Raw genomic sequence first — 24,299 nt, 5'->3', positions numbered from 1 at the left:
CAGGACCTGCGTCAAGACTAGATTCTCCCTTTCAGCATTCCAGCACAAATTATTGTAACAAAGGATTGTCTGTGGTATCTACACTTTATTCCAGTATTATACTGAGAAGGCCTAAAAATATGTGCCTGTGTTATACACATGAAAAAGTCCCCAGGAAATATTTGTTTATGCAGTGCAGTCTTCAGAGTGCATGAAGGCTAAAAGGGCTTAATTTTCAATGGAACCACATGGAGTTGTGTAAATGCAAATATTCGTCCTGTCTGCACAAATCAAGCTGTATGTTCAGTATGTCGCTTGCACGTCTAACTGGGTGTGCCTGTGTGTTGCAATTCAGGTTTGCGCATGGAAGGTTTGTTGCAATTTAAATACCCTATGATTATTGAAAATCAGCACATAAAAATCATTGATTCTCCTACAGCTTAAAAGCCTAAAACCGATGAAAGAGTTAATGAAACAGCTGTAAACTCTCCTTACGTCTCTTGATTCCTTACATTATTAATTTATTCCTGTGTAAACCTAAAAACAAAACTGTAAATTGGTGATTTCATGACCTTTAGTAAACAGAAATCCTGACACCTTAAACCTGACAGCAGATTATGATGTAAAGTTCTTAGGCCAAGATTCAACTGAAAACAAACTTTAATATAATAATGAACTATATGATAATTTTAAAAAGCAAATTGAAATATGGTTTGTGTTTGAACTAGATCCACTGCTTCTCTGAACGTATAAACATGACTTTGAAAGAATGTACACTGTTTTCTTGATTAGAAGTCCCTATTTTTTTTCCATTACTCATTTATTTCAATCCCACTTTTAAAATCTAGCTCATTAGAAAAGCATTCTCAGTAATAGAAGATGAAACAAATATAGACATACATTTCTTCATTCCACACAGTGCAAGACAGCTATGACTATTACATGTTATAAGAACACTAATACTTGTCTGTACTAGACTAAATGTCTGTATGGTTTAAAATCCAAAGGTGATTATTCTTAAAAGTAACTACTTAAATTTCCCAAGTGAAAAATGTTTGTTTCATTAATGTTCTGTGATTCACATTTCCAAAGAAAGCTAGTGTGTCTTGCTGACATAAAGACAGTTAGTTTGTATTTTTGCAGTTTCCAGAATTGTTTCACTTGCATAAAGCAGTAAAAGTATTCCACTCTTTCCCTTTTTCTAGTACTATAAGAACCAAGAAAGCAGGAATTTGTTTAGCTCATTGGCTCCATTTATCCTGAGCCAAGACCATGATCTTGGAAACCCTGTAACTTGGCTGAATCCAATACAAAGTTCTTTTCAAAAAGCCAGTGCAATTAGAACAACACAGTGTATGTTCAATCTCAAAGTTAAGACGATGAAGTTTCAAAAAGCTAGGACTGAAACACAGAATATCATGGATTCAGACCTTTAATGAATTAAACACAAATTCTAATTCCACTAGTTTTTAATCAAATGAAGAAATGTGTAGCGGAGAACAGCATTAAGAAAGCACTATTCTACCTTTTTGCAAATGAACAGAAATAGCAAACATAATAGAAAAAAATTAAATTTTGCACTACATGCTTCAGATGAAGTGATATTACAGTACACGCAATATCCATTGCACTTTTAATTTTACCACTGTTTACTGCTAAGCATTGATATACATTTGCTCATCAGATTAGTGCACTGCAGTCTGTTTCACAATCTGGTGTTTCATTTTTGAAGCTGTTTTTTTCCAAGAAGCTTTCCTTCACTACATGTTTAATACATCAAAAGCATAAATCAGATATTCTCTTAATTTTCCCTGAAGACATCTACAATCAGTATTTTGATAAATTTCATCACCTGAGAAAATTAAATAAATCAAATTCAGTTCCAAAGATTCTAGTCTGTTGTTTCACATGTAAGCCAATATGGGCAGAGCAGTCAGAGCGTGCAAATCAGAGCCCTCTGATGTGTAAGATTATTTCTCACTTTCTAAATTGTTCACTGATTGTTGAAGGTTCATTCTTGTTTTACTGAACAAAGGTAGGAATTCTCAGGCTTTATTAAACAATAACTTTAACAGTGCTAGAACTGATAACAGAGTAGTAATTTCTTTCATGCATTTTTTTTTAAACCATTCATACACAAGTGATTTAGGAAGTTACTGGTTAGTAACTAGCTAATTCCATTTATTTCCCTTAGTCATTTGCCAGTGTTTTTCCTTGTTGCTGGAGGTTGAAATACGTGTACAAATAGTAAAACATAATGAATTTTATACATGCTGATAAAATTTATATAAATTTTATACAATATAAAGGACTACATGAATTACATTAAACTATGTTCCTTTTATTCTTTTAGCTGTTCCAATTGCATGTTTAACATTCACTTTCAAAAGGGAAATTATTAAAAAGTCTATATTATTCATAAAGGAGAATGTATCTCTAGAAGAAATGCAAAATACTGCAAGTTGCAAAATACTGGTTTATTAAACTAGGGCAAAAGCATGGTTCTGAATGTTTCTGTTTCAAGGACTGAATTTTCTTTTAAATTAAATAATTGATTGTTATTTTTTAACCAAGCATTCATAGATTAAGGGTTTTATGCAGCTGAAAATATCTGTGGCCTTCTCAGCCCCACAGACCTTTGAGGAACATGGATACTGGCTGTGAAACAATCTGGATTTATCCTGGGGAGGGGCAACCTAGTACAGGATAAAAAGTGACAGAAACTACTTGCTACTAGACAGTTCCTTAATATTCCCTACCTTTTGCTTTGTCTGCTTGCTTTAAACTTTTAACATGACATTTGGAAACTTCACTATATTCAGCAGGGTTGTACACTGTTTCAGTGATCTGAAAGTAATGGTACGGGCAGATTTGTACAGTCTTATAGGTGGTTTGTTACGTTTTAGTCGATCTTACCAACTTATTTACACACAGACATGCTTTTTAGAAGAGACCACTGACTTCTTGCTTTATCCCGCAAAAAGTCAGTGGAGCAATATTGTCTCAGTGATCAGTCTCAGTTATGGGGGAGGAAAATAGCAGTAAAGGAAGCTGCCAACTTTTTTTCTTTGCCTTTCTTCCAATCTGAAATTGTATGTATTTGATTAGACCTTTAAAGTGTTCCAAGATTTAGTGCATGCATTAACATATCTAAACATTGTGTGAGAGGTGATGAGGAGAGTCAGTAGTGTTTTGTCACATCTTCAGCTAGGCTCCTATGAGGTGTATGTACCATCTTATTTACATTAATAATACACAATTATGTATGCTAATTGTAAAGGAAAGGTACATGTTTTCTTTAAAGAAGAGTTTGAAATGATGACCTTAGAGCAACTAACTTCCTTTCTAAGGTGAAAATTCATGAAAATGGCCTACACTTCCAAAAACTGGTATCACTACTTCAGGTTTGGGTGAGCACCACTTCTCTTATTTAGTTTGATATATAACATTTATTTCTTTCTCCTGCCGTTTATCTGAGCCAGTGTGACTCAGATCCGTTTATCCTTTAGCACTTGTGGTATGTTGTCTCTGGGCTGTTACAGTGATTGAAAATCTAGCTGATAAAGGTTCCTGGAATTGTTAGGAATGTCAAAATATGAAAGTTCTTGGTGAATTACTCACTCTTTCATTTGTTGTTTGGGCATTCAGTTAGCATAAAAATAATGATTATTACATAAATTAAATTTGCTGCAATTCAACTGTAAGGACTGAGATTCAATGCCAGTAAAGATAGATCAAAGTTTTTAAAAATATCTGCTGTAAATTAAAAACAAATGGTTGAAAGTGTTTTGCTGGGCTCACTCTCACAGATCATATATTTCATTTTCCAAATTAAATCTGAGAGTGAATATTACTTTATTATAGAGATTTACAGAATAATTTCTTTTAAAATTCCAGCAATATGAGAATGCAGGCAGATACTGAGAGTGAAAAAAATAAGTGACAGTTATTAAGTGGTTTCATCTTTTGGAGAGATATCTTTTTTCAGGTATGGGAAAAGTTAGTTCTAACTGATTTTTGGAACTAAAATTATATATAAGCCATTAAACTAGGGACAGATCATTTTGTCCCATTTTAACTGCAAAGGCAATAGAATGGGTGAAAAACGTGATGATATAGCCACTGATTAACTGGAGAAAGGGAATTGTTCCTCCCTTAAACCAACTTGCAGATCCCATTTAAGGAATAGGACTTGAGAGCTTGCGAGAAAAAAACGTGGAAGAGGATATAGAAGAAAATTGTTCTGTGGCATCTGAGGGAAGTACATGTACGAATAGATGATGAGCTGTGTTAATTACCACAGTTAATATGTTATTCAGTTCTGAATCTCTTTCAAGACAGAGACAGGACCCATTTTCTAAATGGGGTAGTACAAGGGATGTAACACAAAAGGGAATTGTATAGCTGTGATGGACGGGGAGATGCACAGAACAGGTCTCCAGGACACTGGCTGCTTTCCTTGAGAGTTCCAGTCCTTCATGGGACTTCAAGAGCTTAAAGGGATGGTGAATATTGTAGCCTTAGTGGACTGTTAAAACTCCTCCCATTAAAGGAAATCATGTGGTTGAAACTGTGTTGGCTAAAACACATGGAATTTTCCGCATAACTTTATGTCTTCTTTGACATTTTGTGTTGGATATTGTGATCTGCCTGTTATATTTCAGCAAATGCCATCATTGCCCTTTAATTAGGTGATTATTACCATGTTATTCATTGATTTTGATCACTTCTAAATTCAACATTCAGTTTTAACAAATGCAATTTCAACTGATGATGTATTTTTACATTTTTTAAACTGTTAAATGTTCAAAAAGGATTTGTACACATAGCAGAATTAAAAGGGGGATTATCTAGCGCTGTGTGTGGGATACAGCTATAATCTATACAGTGCATGGAAAAGAAACTGGCACTCTCAATTGCACTACACACGTCTCAGTAATAACAGGGTATGAGGCATACAATTTCATGGAACACCCACAATGAAAATTATTCTTTCCAAACAGAGAATTGTTTTGGAATAAGTTAGGTTAATTGGTACCATGGGATTCCTCTCAAGGAAACACAGAACATTAAAATCTACACATGTGCATGTAAAATGATAAAGTACTATCTTCTTTCCCCTCTCAGCTCCTCAAACCTAAGACATGCTACCCAAAATCAACAGAAACGATAATGTTTTGTTGATTCAAATATCCTTAGAATAAACTGGCAATTCTTCATCTGGTCAGCTTACAACCTGAGAATCACTGCACTGTTCCACAACTGCTAGCTTAAGTATGGTTATCTAGTTCAGTCTCTCATACAAAAATAGAGTCGCTAGAACTTTAGGCACATGCATTTCAGAATAGTAAGAATCTTTGTCTTCTATGCAAGCCACATTGCTATATGGTGATAAGATACAGCCTCTTCCAAAGGACTATTTTGTGTCCTTTAGGATAATAATCAAGATCTGCAAATGATTAATGGGAAATCCAGGCCCATTTCACTGTCATTATGCAGTTCTCTGTTAAAACATCGATTGTTTTTTACAGTTTCTAAATACAGTTTAAGTATGCTAAGTCCTCACTAAAGTTTTATAACCCTCTCAAAAATCATCATTATAAAACAGTCATCACTACTGAAAAAAACATCGTCCTTTCAATGCGGAGGGCTGAATTCTCATGCAGGCTGTTAAGTGTTATGCTGTGTGCACTGTGTCTACTTCATTCATGTTTAAAGTCATCATAAACAAGGGCATTCTTTTTTATTTAACATGTCCAATATTTTTAGATTTGGCTATTTGCATGCCCTAACCGTTACTTCTTTCCTAGTTTTCTGTCCAAATTTATGGCAAGACATTTAAAACCACTTCGTAGTGATTCTTCGTGGGCAGGTCACAGACGAGGTGTGGCCAAAGAAATGACGTCTGTTGTGCTGCAAGTCTGACTGCAGCCATTCTGCACTCTGGAACGAATGAGAAACCCACATGTCCTGTCACCCTACAGGACTTCATATTTAAGCCCTGTGCTGGAGACTAGCCTCCCTCACTTCCCTCCCTGCCATCTCCCAGTGGAAAGTTGGGCTGCATGCGTATGGATCGCTGTGTTGTTTTTTTGCCCAGCTCGAGAGAAAAGTAGCAACACGCACAGTAGTGCAACAGTAGAGGCATTTCAGCTTCTCACCAAAGATAGCCAAGTGTCTCTTTTCATTACTCCAGCAGAGGAAATCCAGGAAACATTAAAAAAGAACCCCAGAACTTATCACTGTTACATGCCAATAAATCCATTTCCCTTGCCACTCTGCCTGGGTCTATGCACATATTTTAAGCAGACTTGACATTTAATTAGCCATTGTAAGGAGTACAGGAGCAAGACAAGCAAATAGCATTTATGCTTAGCATAGGTAGAATGAATTCTAGAATGAAATGAAAATGAAATTTTACACTGTCCATAATGTGATATATGTCATATTTATATTCTGTAATCTAACACAGTTAATTTAGCGGACTACTCATATTTTTCGTAGGTGGAGGGGAGCTTGGTGTAGTGGAACAAAGATTTATTTCCCAGAGTTTTCACAGACTTAGGGCTTTTTTCATAGTTTTCTGAGTAACTCTGGAAGCACTGCAGGTCCATTAGGTTGAAGAAGGAAGAGATTTTGATAGGATCTCCCAATTCTCCTTCCACTTTGAAGGCCTGGAGAGAAATGTATACTTTCTGCTGCTCCCCTTTCTCTCCATGCATCAAAATAATACTTCTAGCTTTGGGAGTAATTGGTCACAAATTTATTAGCCACTGCAAGTTTGGCTCTTTAGGGAGCAGATGACAGAAGATATCCTTTGTGGGAGTATAAACTACTGGTTAATGGAGCAGACCCCCACCTTGTTCTGTGAGGTCAGGTTGAAGAAGAAGCTGGAGAGTTGCATTGGTTTCACCATCATCCATATAAGAATTCAGAGGAAAATGCATTCTTTGAACGTACTGTGTTCTCATGGGAGAATTAGTATGAATATTGCTCAGGTATTGCAGTGTTCTTTGTCAGTAACAGAAATCCCATTGCTATCAATGGGAAGCGTATGCTTTAACTGAGGTCTGTACATCAATATGATGCAAAAACAAATATATGTATCCACTGTCTAGAAGAATATGCAGGGAGTTTTAGTAATGATAAAACTGAACATAGAATTCAGCAAATAACACAGACAAGCTGAGTCTATTGACACACTGAGTTTTAAATAGATTTTATCATTGTTTATTTTTGTTTTCCGTAGTAGCACTCTTCACGGCAGAGGCTATACAACCTATAAAAAGCGTGAAACATGCCATGTCGGTGCTGGAGGTAGTGGTGAACCTATAAAAAGCTTGAAACATGCTGTGTCGATGCTGGAGGTAGTGGTGTTTTTTCTATTTTCGATTTGCATTTTATAGTGAATGATCTGAGTAATATGTAATCATATGATTAAATGTTACATCATGATGCAAACAAACAAGAGGGCATAGTAGAAGTTTTGCTACTAATCCTGCATTGCTGTTAAAAGTTGCTTATGGAGACAAGGTGCTCATTTCACCCTGAGAAGTTCTGGAGTAATTGACTCATAGCATCATAGTCAGCATATTTAATACCTGACAGTCCACTTTAATAGCCTTATACTGAACATGTGAACTGTTATGGGTGGAAAACGGGTCTACTGCGTATGTTCCGTGCCACTCTTTAGGGCCTCACCTTGAAAACCCTGCTCTGTATTCCTAGTCACAGAAGATTCCCATCTGAATCACTGGATTCACTCATGAGGAATGCTTTGCAGGACGGAAGGGTACTTGTGCTCTTCTATAAAAACTGACTGACATACAGTAATGACTATATCTGAATTTTAACTCTTTGTAAGGATATTACTCAGAAACTTGAGCTAAGCAAACAGTTAAGGTAATTTATGCATTTTATTCACTGCAAAGAGAATTAGCCATTGAAATAATTACAAGGAACTGTAGCATTTAAAATAGCATTATAAAATATAATGTAGCATTTTAAAAACTTTGGAAAGCTAGTTTTACTAGGTAATTTGAAAGTAAGACAAAACAAGTCAGTATGTTTAAGATTTAGGGAAAATTTCTATTAAAATCTAAGCCTTTGTGTAATAGTCTCTTTGTGTAATAATAGAGAAGAAGGTGGCCATGGTCAGGGAGTCTTAACTCATACATCCTTAACTGCATATCTCCAACACCATTTCATTGGCATTTTCTTTCCTTTTCTGCCCTTGCCTTCCCTGCGCTGCCCTTTCCTCCCTCAAAGGCTTTGCAGTTTATCACAGTACACCCATGAGATGTACTATTAAAACTTTATTGCTAGTTTTAAAAAACTGATCTCTACGCAAGTGCAAATGCTAGTTCCATAAGGGCAGTTTTAAGGATACCCATTTTGGAGAGATTTCTCCTCTGGCCGCTGGGTGAAACAAAGTGCAACAGGAAATCTTTGCTACAACCCAGGCTGGCTGCAGAATGTATTACCCCATAGTCAGCAGATAGATACTAAAACTACAAAATATCTGAAGTCACAAGTAACAAGAGTAACAATAAACTGAAAATGACTTAAGACTCAGAGATGACAAGCAACTGAACATGAAGCCCAAGTGCAATTCCATACTTAAAGAGCTAATTCAGAGCTTGGGTTTACAAACAGAAAAGCACCTTGTAGCTATGGGGACATGATTTTACCATTGGCAGTAGTGAACTGTAAACTTGGCTACTTTGTACGGTTCTGAGGTCCTTAATTTTAACAGGATATTGAAAAGTGGCATGACTGTAGGGAAGGACCACAATGATATAATGATTGGGAGGAAATTCCCTTCAGTGAGAGCCCTACGGTTACCTATGGAAGATGATTATAGCATTTGACTCCCAAGATAAATGGTAGGCCCTTCGTTTTTTATTGTTACCAAATCATACCTGGATGCCTTCTGAACAATATATTTTAGACCAACATACGTCACTGGGCTCAGGAATAATTTGATTATTTCAAGTTTAAGGAGTTTAAGGAGACCTTCATTAAGTATCAAGATAAAATAGTTCTGATGCATCTAAATCTACTGTTAAAAAGTTAGGCAAAATAATTTAATGCTTAAAACATATCAGTAGTCAAATGAATTTTACCCATAATGCACTCAGCAGAAAAAATGCATTGGAATATTCTAAGTACTGGGATTTTGCCATTTCTTGAGATGGAGCAGTGCTGAATATGGTACTATTAGTAGATCAGTAACCTTGTACTCAAGATTGTATTTAACTTGCACAGAAATGCTGAATACTCTAGTTCTCTCTCCAGATTTTCTTACTACTGTGGCTTAATTTTAATTTATTAACCGTATTATTTCCTTAGATTTGGAAACCTTAAGATTAATGGAAGCCACCATATAATGTAACCTATTACATTAATTTTCACTCTTTCTCTTGTCTACTGAGCCCAGAGGTTCTCACTCAAGCTTTCTATCTCTCTTATACTTAGCAGAAAATAACAGAAGTGAAAATGAGTCTGAAAGAAAAAACAGGTAGTGACATTTTCATATTAAAATTGTCTTGGCTACAGACCTTTGAAGGAACAATTGTAGAATGTTCTGTAACTAACAGCTGTCTTCATCACAGTACAATGGAGCAGTAAATCACTGGGTCAAGTAACATGTGTCAAGTGTTTTAGGGTATGTAGGTATGCTTTTTGCTGGAAAATTGTTATTTTTTCCTTCTATGTCTATGCCACGTATTGGGATTCTCTGTAATATCAGTGGGCACAGGTAACAGAATCAGACAATATTTTCTTCACTGCACTAAGCTATACATTCCTAAATAGCAGAGCCCAGGGTCATGTCCTAGCTTCCAATTATAAGTGCATGCTCCCTCATGTCCTTGCAACTTTGGGGAAGATGGACGTGCCCAGCTCCCTTCTTTTCATCACATTCTGGAGATAAGGAAGAAAAGGCTACAGTTGACAGGAGGGAGTTGGCCACGTGTCCAATCCATTTGCACATACTAAAACATTTGGAGAGAGCCACAGATGCTGATTTAGCAACTTCTTCATTAAGACTCATCTACGGCTTCAAACAACTAAGCTGAAAAATAGAACAGCAAAAATGCATTCCTGCTAATTACGCTGTCAAAGAGGATTAGTAGTTGGAAGATGTGCAGAGAAAAAACGTTTCTTACGCTCTTCAGAGTCTGGTCTTCTTTACCTTCAGGAATCCTGCATCTCATTCTGTAAGGCCCCCCTGAAGCTCAAGCTACCTTCATCCATTTATGGCCTCTCTCTCTCTCCGTTATGAAATACTTTCACATGCCTGTGATAATTCCCTCTGAGGTACTGACTACATATACATTAGCACTTCTTCTCTTTCATGTGAACTCCCTAAAAGTAAATCACCTAATTGTCAATAGATTTTACTGCAGCAATAATTTTTAAGCAGAGACCCCCATTGACTTCAATGGACATTAAAAGTCAACGGAACAATAAAACGTAGGCATCAGGTTGTACCATTCTTTTTACTTAATTTCCATTTACATCTACAGACTTTCACGGGAATGATTGCCAAGAAGCAACTCCAGATAACCCTACTTGCCTGCTTACGTTAGCAACACAGGTGAAGAAGCACTAGGAGCTCACTTATAGAACCTTCAGGAGCTCCAAACGAATTCCATCAACAAAAGGACCACTAGTTGCCTTACAGGAGCAGAATAGCATCTTTTTAGGATTGTATGATGGCTGATTACAGTGCAGTCACCTCCTTTTCTCTTTTTTTTTTTTGTATGTTGTTTTCCTATTTATCTGATTGCCAATGCTGTGATGAGAGAAATGATGTTTGTGAGATCAGAATTTAAGTCCAGTGTTAACTGTTAGGAGGGAAATATGTCACTTTTTTCTGGTTATACCAACCTCAAGACAGACTTCTAAGAATATTCTTTGGAAAATCATAATTCAACAGATTTGCTGCTCTGTGATGATGTTACAATTTTAGCACTACTAAATGATAAAGATAGGGTTGTGTGAAGCTGGTGTTGTGTAGTCTCTTCTGGATTGAAAGTGAGGAAAAATGAAGAAAAGGAAAAGGTCAGAGGAAAATGTGAACACAGTTAATTAGAGTGCTATCTTTTCCTTTCCTGAACCAAAGAAGTGTTTTCACTATGCTTCTTTGCCAGTTAGGATTGTAATGTCTCTTATCTTTGCTCTTCTTTATATTATTTAAATTAAAATATTTTCTGGAAAAAATGTCTTCCCTTTTCCCTATATACAGGCTAAAATATAAACAGATAGAGATAAATAAAAATTCCAACCTTTATTCCACTTTGAACAAGCTTGTGTATATCCAAAAAAGGTTCCTTGATTATGTCTCCTTCAGGATTGAAAATCTTCACATATCCTTCCTTTTCAAGAATAAAGAGGCGGTGAGATCCATCCCCACAATGTACTGCTCCGACAGGCTGCCTTAGTCCACTCACAACCTCCTGAATGCAGAAGCAGTTGTGCTTGTGTTTTCTAAAAAAATTTTTAAAAAATAGTGAGCAATTTCTTCTTTCTCATAACCATGACACAACAGTGTTCCTAAGAGCTACAATGAAGTTCTGTACTGATATTACAAAAACAGTTATACAAGGCAGAATAAATTGTTTCCTTGAATGTATGCAAGCAGATCATACTGAAAGTCAGTTTGAACTTGACTTGAGCAAAATTTGTTTTGTATGCAAGACAAAGAAAATTTGGTCATCTTAGATCTGAAATGCAGGGGAATAAGAGAGAAAATATGTGATTAAAAAAGAGAGAAAACAAAATATAAATAGAAAAATTATACCCGACAATAAATGTAGTAAATTCTAGCAACTCTGCAATTTGACAAAATTTGTTTTCTACAGTCCGTTTAAGAATAATGACTTATTATGGGGCAGTTTATTTAAATAATCTAATTTAATTATTTTCATAATGGCAACAACACACTTGAAAATCATAACATAGATATTTTAATAATAAAATTATTGTGGTTGTCTACTAATAGAAAATTCAGGTTGAAATCACTTCTTAGAAGTCATATGTATGATCTACAGGGAAGGCAAGATTGCAACACATCATTAGTCACTTAAATACTAAGAGGTACTGCAGTAGTGAAGCTAATGTAACTTTCTTTGTTAACCTATACTAGCAGCAGCAAAAGAAAATAACATCTGGAAAACACAGCTGCTGAGCATAAGCACATACTGAGCTGGTTCACTGTGAAAACCACAGGCTTTGTTAGTTTTTTTCAGATTAAACAGCATTTATCTTTATGAACCTGTTGATCTCTTCCTCTTTGTCATATTCTTCCATGTGGTCCAAAGAGTTAGAAGCTGGCCCTCGCACTTGCTTTCTTGGAAAATCTGGAAAGCATACACCACCATCTTTTCTTGCATAGTAAAAGCAAAACTCATCAGCTGTAGTTCGGAGAAAACCTTAAAAATGCAAAAGAGCATACAAATATTTAGTGTGTTGTCATGTCTGCAGTTTTGTGCCATCAAACTGATCTTCAAACAGATTATACATTGAGTGAAAACAGAAATAGTTTTAAACAAAGTACTATCTGCAAAAGAGGCCTGCTCTGAATAAGTACAAAAATAGAGTATTACCTTTTATTGTTTATTCATCTGTATTTGTATTAAACCTTAATTGCAGTGTGCTTAAATAAGAAAAAACAATTCATTCAAAACAACTCAACAGCTCAGTCTTAAAAAAGTTCAGAGGCAAAGTTCAGAGTTAAGGCAGTCATATACTTTTCCTTCATATTAACCCTACGAATGAAGTGTAGTATCTGCTGTAAAGTAGCTTCAGCAGCTTCCATTTAACTTTTTTCTTGCTTTGGGCTTTATATGTAATTCCTACTGTCATTAATTGCTTAAGGAAAACCTAACATATTCTGCTACTAGCTGTCATTCCAAAAAATTAATGAAAGATGGTAACTCTTCACTGATTTAACTTTTAGAAAGTGGTTTGCTGTAGTAAAAAACTTTGGTAAAGACTTTGGGAGAAGAAACGCAGTAAAGATTTTGTGGAATGCTGGCACCAAAGGGCGACAGTCTGAAAGGTGAATAATTAGTTGTCTCAGAAAGCGAGAAGTACTGCTTCAACAGCACCTTATTGCCGTGCAGCCAGCCTCTGCTTGATTCCCTGCACTGGAGGGGCTGAATACATAGTCCTGTGGCTTCCTTAGCCTCCGAACCCTGAAGAAGGGGATGTGCCTCACACTGCACTGGAACTGACTTTAAGTTGGCTTGCATGAAAGGTAGGCTATATGTTTTAGGTTACAATGGGAAGGAGTCTGAAGACCAGAGAAGTACAAAGTCGGTAAAATGAGAGCCTGTGAGGAAAAACCCTGCCACTACTGATACTATACAAGTTTTAATGACAGCAAGAATACGTATTTTTATCCACAAGCTTATTTCTAGCAATTTTCATCCAATTTTTAACCATTAGTATCAAATCGAAGACAGCAGAATTTGGCTACTTATAAGTGTATTATTTTACTATAAGATCTGTTAAGATAATCTGTCTTAAGTCTCTTTTATTCCTCTTTGCATTATTGGCACCCTGTGTTAGGATGCACTGTGGTCCACGACTTAACCCATAGGCTACACAGCATTCAGAATTATATGATACAGTATAGAGGTTTTATTGGCACTTAATTGGAATTAGAGGCCTAATTTATGCATGGCTTTACCACTTGTGAGTATTGTAGTAATCCATAGATCTTGGCCATAAAACCTCTGGCTTACAACTTACAATAAGAGCTGATCAGGGACAGATGTGTTTCATTGGAAAATGCCAATTTCTTAAAAGCAAAGCTTTTTCAGAAACATTATCAGTTTTGACAAAATTTTAGTTAAAATTATGTTTCTGGTACAAGCTGGAACTTCTGGTCTAAATGAAAAAGAGAGAACCAGACAGCAAACCTCATGTCACTACATCCCAATGTTCTGTAATTAGGGTGTTTCATTAGGAAGAGGAATATTCATGTCAGTGCCCCTCATCTGTCAGGCAAGAGTTTGACCCCGAGTCTCCCATTTCCCAAGTAAATGTCCTAACAACCACTTTATTAGCTATCCTGGGGTGGTCTCTCTGTGGCTTTCTTCATGGAAAATTTCGAAAGAGTTCAATTTCTTCCTTATGTGGAATAGGAAAATTTTTTAGATCCCAGAATTTTTGTGGAGTGGAAAGCCTCTCCCACCCAACTATACTTCTTTTCATATGTATCTTCCCTTAAAAATACTGGAAAAATAACACGGCAAAGTCTGACTTTGTTTCTATAAAATAATATCTGGAAACACATGGTGGTGTGTTGTAGTGTAAAAGTTTAATTGCCATGATTAGGAGCTTCAGTAAATAATCAGCTGTGAGGAACCGGTTTTAATTTATTGTAGTTAGCTGGAGAAAATAGGAGATATAATTTCAAATGGAACAACTGAAGAAGAACTCTGATATAATCATGGACTAGTATTCCAAGATTTTGTAGATATAATGCCAAAATCAAAAGGTAATGTAAAATCTTGTTGTTGAATTATATGACTTAAGACTATACAGTTTTCTCTGTAATAGTGTCTTCCACTAGATGCCCTAGATCACTAAAGAAAATGAAATTGCAAATTGGATGTGTAGAATTTCTAAGTATACTATCTACTATTTATTAAAGATAAACTACTCTGACTTGAATGTTATCTTCAGTAAGAAAAACTCAAATCATATGATGATAATACTGTTTACTCAGTACATGTTCTTTCAAATTACAATCAGATGCAAACTCACTCAACTAATGCTTTATGCAATGCCTTTTCTTATATGTAAGACTAATCCCTTTTTCTTATGACATATTTTATGGTGCACTTAAGTATGTGTTGTACTGCATTTGCCTTTTGCCATTTAACAAACCCATCCGCAAGTTCCAAAGAAATGTACGGCTTACATTCTGTTTTTCTTAGGAATTTTCTTAGAAAGTGGGGTTTGAATTAAATTATGAAAATCTGCATTATCAGTAAATTCCTAAATTATGGCATTACAGGAAGGAACGTAACCTCTGTAAGGACAGTTTCACCTGTGTGTTAGGGATGGAATTTTCTTCTACAAGAAAACAATAATTTACAAAAATATCTGCTGCCATGATATATATGCTAGATTCAACATGTAAATAGCTTCAGGAAAGACAGAATTATAATGCAGTTTGCTTGTACTCCCCTGTTTATAGCCATGTAGTGTTTCCTTTGTCATGCTTAGATTTTAATGTCTTTAGTTGCAGAGCTTGCCATTTAGTTCAGTGTTTGTACAGCGTCCAGAAGAATGGTCCATGACAAGTGCCCCAGAGCATTAGAATTATTCAAAAAAAAGTTCATTTTTGCTCAATCTGAGTTTACTCAGCTATGGCTCTGTCACTGCCCTCTATGAGAACTATGTCTGCGTGAGGACTGCAATGTGTGGTCCTGTGTGAATCGCTGTACTTATGACTACATTTTTAAAAAATCATACATATCATTACAAATTTCCTACAAATTGGGTAGGTGCTGGCAGAGCAGTGACTACGCTAACAAAGAAAACTTGAATCTCAGAGGAAGATTAAACAAAATGTTTAAGTCTTGTACATGTCAGATTTTGCACAGGCTCATATTTTTGTGCCTTTAAAACTTTCTGTCCTGCAAATAAGAATCAAACTATTTTTGATAAACAAACTTTTCAGCTAAGGTAGTTACAGTGAAGGCTTTCAGTGTTCTCATTTTTAAAAAACCATGGGAATATTGCATGATTTCAAACTCAAAGGCAGAACTGTTAGCAAAGTTACTTCTGTTCTCAGCTGAACCTCACCTCCTCTCTCCGTTAGTATTTGTGGTCCAGGTGACTTCACCAAATTCTACCTCACTGAATTAACCATTACCTTGCTTAACCATTACCTTGCCTCTTCCCTTTGATATATTACTGAATCATCATGGTAGCATTTGTCCAAGCCCTTCCAGCAAGTGAAGTTACTGTTCGCTCCCTTGCTTGTGTGCACTGCACGCAGGATTGAATATTAACCACTTATTTGAGTAGACCTACACTGGCTTGAAGAGCATCTAGAAATCAGGCCCACCTATTTTGTTCCAGCTACGTTATTGTCCTTGAGCCTACAGTTTTGTATTTTATTAACAAAGCATTTTACTGGGGTTTTTGGTGAGTTGCACTTTCTACAGTTAGATGTAAATTGGTTGACAACAAACATGCTCTCCTTCATCTTCTCAGCTCGTAGTGAAAACTAAATCTCAGAGGTGATTCCAGATGGATTCTTTCAAAACCTAATAGATTCAGTGGTAGCTCACATCACTTCCTACTGTTTTTTCAAGTGACTGTTGGCCCTAATCTTGTGATACCCACACACTGCTTGTACCTGCACACGTGCAAAGCCAAGGTTAATCATCTTGCTGCTCTTATTAGCAGTAGTAACATTAAGAGCCTCTACAATTTTTTCTGCAAGTCATTAGTTGGCTGTGTTAGAACTTCTGGAGGCGTTGTGTGGGTTACAGAATTTCTCCAATGATTTCTACCATTTTGGGGTTGGGGTGCCATTATCTTGGATTTCAAAAATTCACATCTAGCTTTTGTTCTCTTAATGCCTGGATTCAGATCTGGGCCCAGATGTGGATTCACCCACAGTCACCTGGAACCCATGTCTGCCAAAGAAAATAACAGGGAGTTAACCTAGTTCAAAATCTATCCAATGTCCATGGATGGCAGAACCCTCTCTGGCTGCCGCACAGCTTTTTTCCCTAGAACATGTCACTGCCATTGGCATGCATGAAGTTTCTGCTTATGCCTAAAGGGAGAATCAGCCATGCCTGTCTTTATTTAGCCATATTAATAATAAATATTAGACAGTCTTGTCTTATGACTTTGAAGAAGTTAAAATTCATATTGATTGAAGAGACTTCATTAAGTGACCTAATTAGTCATCTGGGATGAATCAGGGAAGTTCTATACTCATAGATTTTTGTGAAACATTACACCCTCCTGTGGTAACATATCCATACAACGCTAACAGCTATTATCCTGTTTGAATGAAGGATCAAGTTCATTTATTCACTGGATATTCAAAATTCCTAAAAAAGTCAATGGGAATTCTGATGCAGTCATAAACTTGTGGGTAAACATACCTTTAAAAGAATTAACCAAGGGTCTACTAGAGTTTTTGACTTTGCAAATGGAAAAAGACGTATACATGAAATTTTGGAGCTTGTTCAGGAGCTATCCTGTCAAAATTATAAGATTTATAATTTCTCAGTGCTCTTGGTTAATGTGCACTGTTAAAATTTCAATTCCAGAAAAGATGCCTGGCATCTTCATTCACTAATAATATTTCCAATTTGTGCTGGACTTAAGAGAGAAAATCATTTTTGTAGTCAGCAGTTTTCTTAAACTTCTTTGTATTGATGTTCAGAAACAATTAGCACTCCTTAATGGAGAAAGAGAAACTGTTTGACTTTTTAGCAAATGCACAGTGAATCACTGGCAGAGACTTGGGATTCGGGGCCTGTTAATTTCCAACTCTTTCTTTAATCCTCCAGGCTACACTTGAAACGTGGTTTCATTATTTTCTATTTCTCTTCTTTCTTTTTCAGTAAGTTTTATTATGGATAGACAGATCTCACAAGTAAAATAGAAAATCCACATAAATTGTCATTTTAATTATCTGTATTTTAGAATGTATAAGAATATTAAATTATATTAAAATCCTACAGGCCATCTTCTCAAGAAGAGGGACCTAAATCTTAACACCTTCAGGAAATACTAGTATATGTACCAACAACCACATATGCCTATCAAATCACCAAATTAACCCTGTTGGTGAATATAAGTATGGAACAAGTTTTTGTTAGTGCAACCTACTTTCAGAACAAGTATTTAGAATGATTATTAGCATCTGATTGATGTAGGAAAAATCCTATTCTAACTAACGCTAAAGTATGTAAGCTCTTTTTCTGCAAAGCACAGTGCTCTGTCCAGTGCTAAAGTTATGCTTTCATCTGGTTATCTTTCAAGGCAACCTGGGTGGTCACAAAAAGCACTTGACATCTTGATGCACTTCAGCAGTTTTACATATACACAAACTTTGTAGAAAAATAAATTTGTCATTCGTCACCACATATGTTGATCTGAGAACTGAGGTTCCTGTGGCTACAGCTCCTGTGCTGCTCAGCCCATTCTCTTTCTCTCTCCCTCTCTGTCTCTCCTCCTCCTTTCTCCCTTTTCCATCTTTCACTTTTTCCGATTACAAAAATTGTTTTCTCAGAAACATAGACTTTCACAAAACAAATAATGAGGGACATGATCTGCAGGATATGCTAATCATTTGCTTTAGTTACAAACTCATGTCAAAAAAAAAGTCTTTGACTTCTTAAATGGGCCAAACTTTTCAAATATCTAATCTGTTATCGCTGTTCAGCAGGCAGTCTTGGCAACTATGATCTATTCTGCTTTGCTTTGGGGAATGCGATAAAGAGCAAGAAACAGCTGGTTTAAGAAAGCCTTAGAAACATCTCTTAGTTTATAAAGACAATAATAATATTTTCATATTTGAATGGGTTGAGATACGTGTTAGACCACACTAACGGGAAAAAGTAACTCAATTCAAAATGTTTTCTCAAGTCAATAAAAGAACACTGCAAAAAAACCCTGCACTCTTGGGATTTCAGAGAAAACAAGTACACGCTGTACACACGCGGTTAAAAAAACCCTCCTCCAAATCTCCTCCACTTAAACTATATACCCTTTACTCAAATATGTTTATGTTATATTACAAAGCTTTGTTCATATGTTAAAAATGATTATTCATAAATTCATTTTTCATATCCTTATCAACTCTGCTTTCTAGTCTATGCTGCTAGTAAAAAAATCTTACTAGTTTAATTATTTTCTCTCACGTGATTTTATAACTAGTGCTTGGACAGGGAAAAAAGCATAGTTTAAAAATGACAATCGTAATGATATAAATAATTTACTATTGAGAATACCAAAGATGTTATTTAATATAATAATGCTTTAAGACAATATTTCAATATCTTTTGTAGTTATTTTGTTGATTTCGTTACAAGTGATAGCACACATTTGGTGACTGTCTTAGACAACACAGGTCAAATTTGGGTTTTGGTTATGTCCAGCTAATCCTACTGACTACAGTGAGGAAGTGTTAGGTTAGTCAAGAATTTGGTTGTTAACAGCATGTTGGAACTGATTCAAAGATCACAGCAGTCTATCAAATAGCTCCCTTTGATTTCAATGGGCTTTAAACTCTATGGAAAAAACCTCAGTTTCTAGGTTAACAAAACCAGAAAAGACACTTTATTGACCAGCTTTTAGTGTCTACAGAGAGCCAGCATCCTTTATTTCTTTCATTTTAAAGCTATCTATCATTTAGAAGAGCCTTTTGGATGGGCAACTAATTGTTTACATGCTCTGAATGAGCACGCTGATACTTCAATAAAGGTAATAATTTCTGATGCTTTTAAATATTACAACAGATAATCCTGAGTTTCATGGAGAGTTTAATAGGAGGGTGGTAAGAAAGTGCTCAAAATATCTACCTTACTATATAAGATCCACCATGATGGCCCTGACACGTTCTCTCTTTGCTGAGGCCAAATCCTCTGCATATAAAGGGGTATTTTACCTAGCTGAGAGCTGGATCTATGACCTCTCAAGCAATACCAACATTTCAAAGTAGACATCTTTTAGTCCCGTATTTTGTTAGAGGTTTTACCTGGTATGTGACCTCTGCAAGTATAATAGAGTTCTTTACAATAGTCTTTGCACAGGTAGGGAAGAGCTAGTTCTCTTTCAGGTGTCTCCCCTTTCTCAGGCGAATGGAATAGATTCTGAGCATGAGGTGAGCAGTGTGCACATTTGAGTTCCTCCAGTAGCTTCACACATTCTGTGTTGTTGGTAACAGAAAGTATCTGCAAGCCACAAACCAGAGACAAATAAACACATGACCTCTTTGCCCATCTTAGACAAAAAGATTGTATGATCTAATGTAATAAATAATGTTAATTTAACTGACACAGTTAGTATAAATGCATCATGTTTTATGTCACCATTCCGGAAGAATCAAATGCAAAAATTATTACTATGAAATGTGCAATACATCATTAATGCAGTGAGATTTTAAGTGCTTGCTTCTCCTTCCCAGATAAGGATACTCGTACTCAAGTTCTCTATGGACTCAATCGTTGCACTAGAGGCATCAGTCATATGAAGAGGAGCTACAGGAACGGGCCTTCTGCTCACTCCTCCCATAAGAAATGCTTAAAAATACAAGTTGGGAGGTGACCTTTTCAAGCAATTTAAAGATTAGAAACTAAAATTCTACTATCAAAACACGTCAGGAAAACCATATCTAGCTATTTGTTAAACATTGTATCTTGAATTGTACTGCAGTCCAGCTACTGAAATGATTGCTATGGAGTTCAGCAGGTGCCTTCAATTTTTTATGCTTCAAATGCTGCTGTGGTCTTTGCACTTTCTAATGGGAACTATTTGGAGATGGGAAAGGCCATAGCTTTCCAGGCATTTCTGGTTTTAAGTGAAAAAGTAGCATTCTGTTTGTCTCCATATTGAAACTGTAACTTTGTCCTGAAAAAAGAGCATATATTGTGCATAGTACTTGAGGAAGCACTAAACCACGATTGATGATGTGTTTAAGTAAACACAGGAGCCTAAAGAGCATAATGTCATCAAATGGTGAAAAATAATGGAAAACAGCATTGTCGTCTTTATTAGCCTTTGAATGCAATGCACTTTGTTCATCTATTGTTAACCACATGGATTGTTTTTCGATCATTTATCCCAATGGTGGATAATGGGAAATGTGTTCTCAGTTGAGAGGGACTGAATCTGTTCCAATATAAAAACAAAGCTCAGGTTCTTTCTACTTCATGTTTAATACAGCTATTAAAAAAGACTTTAAGACACTTATTTTAAGAAATATTAATGCTGCAAATAGCTGTATTCTGTAAAATTTGTAAATATTTGTAAATATTGCATTTGAAAATATTGACACAGTTTTGCTATGGTTCATATCTCTGAACGGATTTGTAGAAGAACTTTGCAATGTGTTATTCTCTTGCAGCATGACGCTGATCAGAATTATCTAAATTACTTCTGATAATTCAGAATATTCAATGCATGAAGACTTTTGATATGTAACTTGAGTATGCTGTCTCACAGGCCACCTGTCTTTTAGGATGCACTGCTTCAATAATGTAATTCTGAACACATTTTATTTACAGTACATAACTGCATAAACATAAAACATTTGAGAGAAATGCACCCCTCATTGTTTTAAATAGTTATGTATTCAAAATATTATAAATGATATGGCCTTTGCAGTTACACAAAATCCTAATGAAAGGAACCTTAATTTAGAAGCCATTTAGTTTTACCATATATTGTCAAAATGCCATCTAAAAGCTTAGCGGCCATCTAAAAGTTACACCACTGATTAGAACAGCATTTGGCCTTTATCTTTATTCTGGAAGAGCTGCCATTGGCTTCGGAGAGAATTCTTCCGAATTTGCCAGGATTAGACATCAAATGTTCTGTCCTTTACGCTATCTGTTCTCAGATCATGCCTGGCTTCGTAGAACCTTTAAAATAAGTTATGTGATTAACATCTGCCACATATGGTTAATTATCTCTCTTCAGACCTTTCCTTAGAATAGAATTGCGTCTCATGCCTTTTTTAGCAAGGGGCTGTCTTTTTCTGCCTTGAAGACAGTAATCAATGGATTGCACGCTGCATGTATGGCAAAAGGTTTGTCTTGGCCCTGAATTCTTGGGGAGTTCTTTCCACAGCCTTAAGCCCTTCATCTGCCCAAAAAGCGCAGACTCTTTTTGCTAGATTGCTTGTTTGGGCCTTAGTAGCAGAGCTGTTAACATTAGTCGTCTTTCTTGAGTTTCAGGTGTTGTTCTAGATATGGTGGATCTGGGAAAAGGAGCTTTGAAGACAAGAACTAAAAATATAACAGTAATAACATATAACTAAAACAAAATACTTAATAACTGAAACTTTGAACTTGACTTGATATTCTTTCGGATTCCAATCTAGGTAGTAGAGAACAGACTTTATATGGTTACAGCAATCCATGCTGCATTAGCTGCACTTTCTTAAGGGATGATGGCATCCTGACAAGGTACCTTGCATTGCTGTAGGTTTGATGGGAAGTGGCCTATGTAGTTCAGTCAAGTCATCACCTGCCAAACAGCATGAAGTCTTAAGCCAGCAGGGAATGATCAAAAGCACTATTCATAAATGCCAGCCTATCAGAATTCGATGTCAGCAAAGAATCTGGGACCTCTCCTAAAAGTAAGGATGAAATGACCAGCTTGGGGTGTTTCTGCCAAAGCAAATTATATGATGACTACAAACTCTTCAGAGAACCTTCCTCTATTCAACATTATCACCTGCTTTGCTCAGGTCTCAGATGTTTTCATCTGTGAGTCGATCTCATTCAGGCAGCAGGCTTTCTTGTGGTAGCAGTATGGTGGTGTGTTTAGAAGTACAAGTAAACATGAGGTATTACTGGGTAAATATTCAGTATGTTTATTGAACTAACTCCACAGTGATGCACACACGACACTGTACGTCTACTGGAAGACTCCAGAGCACATTTCGAACAGGAAAAAAAATTGCAGGATGGCAAAGCTAATTTACTGTTTCTTGTGGAAAACATAATTGACGTTGCCTGGTGATACAGCCGAAGAAATGCTTGCCAACATTTCAGTCGTCAAAGTTAAGACAAAAGGATCCTAATCCTCCTGAGCAGCTGCTATCCAGGAATTAACCACAGGAATTCACCCCCTCATGTCATTTCTGGAATGAATCTTGGTCATATAATAGCTAATCGGAAGATTAAGGAATGAGAGTCAATCAATTATCTGAAAATCAAGTATAATGTTATTTAACTTTTAGAGTGCTCCAGCAAAATAGGGTGTTAACATTTGCTCTGTGTGAGGTCTGATGTATAACACTATCCTGGGTGGGAGATAGGGCAACTGTTCTATGCTGAATCTCAGTAAACTGATAATCTATTTACCCCCAAGAATATTAAAACAGTTTTAAGCAAAAGCTGAAATACTTACTTATTGGAATAAAGCATTTTCTCTTGGACCACTACTTTTAAAATGACCCTAAAGTTGACAATGGCTTTGGTCTTTTGAAGAAACATAAACTAATTTCCTGCTTCAGTTTTTAAAGTCATATGTGAAACCATCAGACTGCAGTGGTTCAAACTAACTATGCTCTGGAAAATATGTAAAACTTCCAAACATTTATTGCAACATGCCTAATAATGATTATGCCTGCTGCTGACTAATTTACAACATCTGTAAGATCATCCTTTAATCACTAGCCACATGAAAGTAAAATGGGTAAACTAAAGGTAAGATAAATCCTGGAACGCATAGGAAAGCATAGCATGCAAAATTGGTTTATCAACAAAAAGAATAGTGCAAAGAAGAAGGAACAGAACAAGGTACTATAGACGGAAAATCTTTATATAGAATATAGTAATCTGTTTTGTGTACCCTGCCGTATCTAGTTTGAGAAAGGCAATATAATTTTGACGTTAACAGAAAACAACAGTGAAATAAGTCATTGCATTAAGCTGTATTTGATATACAAGCATTTATGTCTAAAAATCATATGCCTAGGAGATTGTTCAGCTGTTGGGTTGAACATATGCTTCTTCTGTACTATAGTGCTGGATTATGTCATTAAAGAGTTCGGTTTCAATTTTAGGGTAATATGTAAATAGATCATTGTACTAAGGCAGCTGTTAAAGGGACCCCAAGATGAGTTATTTGTTTAGTTGGATGTGTTCAACAATAGCCTTTGTTGGTGAAAGAGCCAGAGCAAACAAATGATTGTAAAAGGGCACACTTGAAAACAATTACTTTTCAGCCATTCCTTGACAGCCTTGGCTGTGAAACCATCCAAGGTAGAGAGGACTTCTTTGCCTGTGAGTCTGTAAGCAAACTTCGAGAAAATCTGATGTTGCAATATTTGACTGGGGCATAGTAGCCCTATGTAAACAAGGAGATATTCCAGAAAACTAGAAGACAAAGAGTTAAATGTCAACACCAGTATGCAAAAATCTTACTTTGGGGCAGTGCAATGTTGTATCTGCTTACTGTGGTGGCTCCATTTCTGTTCCCAAAAGCACAGGCAATGGCAGTGTTTTCATTATAAATACAGATCAATAATTTGGTCATAAAAATTCTCAAACACCCAACATCTTAACTCAGAAGCTAGTATGAAAATGAAAAAG

At 36.1% G+C, this 24,299-nt stretch overlaps 2 protein-coding genes across 5 annotated transcripts in view; one reads left to right on the top strand and one right to left on the bottom strand.

Annotated features, from left to right (window-relative positions):
* The window catches only part of ANAPC10 (anaphase promoting complex subunit 10), a 171,037-nt gene extending 149,671 nt beyond the window's left edge, over nt 1-21,366 (top strand). Inside the window, exon 8 of one of the 2 annotated variants that reach the window (XM_068942199.1) lies at nt 20,162-21,366. In XM_068942199.1, the coding sequence (XP_068798300.1) occupies nt 20,162-20,227 (66 nt within the window). In that variant the 3' untranslated portion in view covers nt 20,228-21,366. Of the gene's footprint in view, nt 1-10,508; nt 10,694-20,161 lie in introns of those variants that run through there. The other variant, XM_068942200.1, reaches the window with a different exon arrangement.
* Nucleotides 1-24,299, bottom strand: part of HHIP (hedgehog interacting protein) — a 73,110-nt gene that overhangs the window by 45,502 nt on the left and 3,309 nt on the right. For all 3 annotated transcript variants that reach the window (XM_068942165.1, XM_068942164.1, XM_068942163.1), the window contains exons 2-4: nt 19,733-19,928; nt 12,260-12,416; nt 11,271-11,472 (exon numbers count right to left, since the gene is read on the bottom strand). In XM_068942165.1, the coding sequence (XP_068798266.1) occupies nt 11,271-11,472; nt 12,260-12,416; nt 19,733-19,928 (555 nt within the window). The remainder of the gene's footprint in view (nt 1-11,270; nt 11,473-12,259; nt 12,417-19,732; nt 19,929-24,299) is intronic.

The sequence above is a fragment of the Struthio camelus genome, chromosome 4, assembly GCF_040807025.1.
Source record: "Struthio camelus isolate bStrCam1 chromosome 4, bStrCam1.hap1, whole genome shotgun sequence".
NCBI classification, from domain to species: Eukaryota; Metazoa; Chordata; class Aves; order Struthioniformes; family Struthionidae; genus Struthio; species Struthio camelus.
Note: the sequence above shows the minus strand (reverse complement) of the source record. Positions and strands in the feature narration are given on the sequence as shown.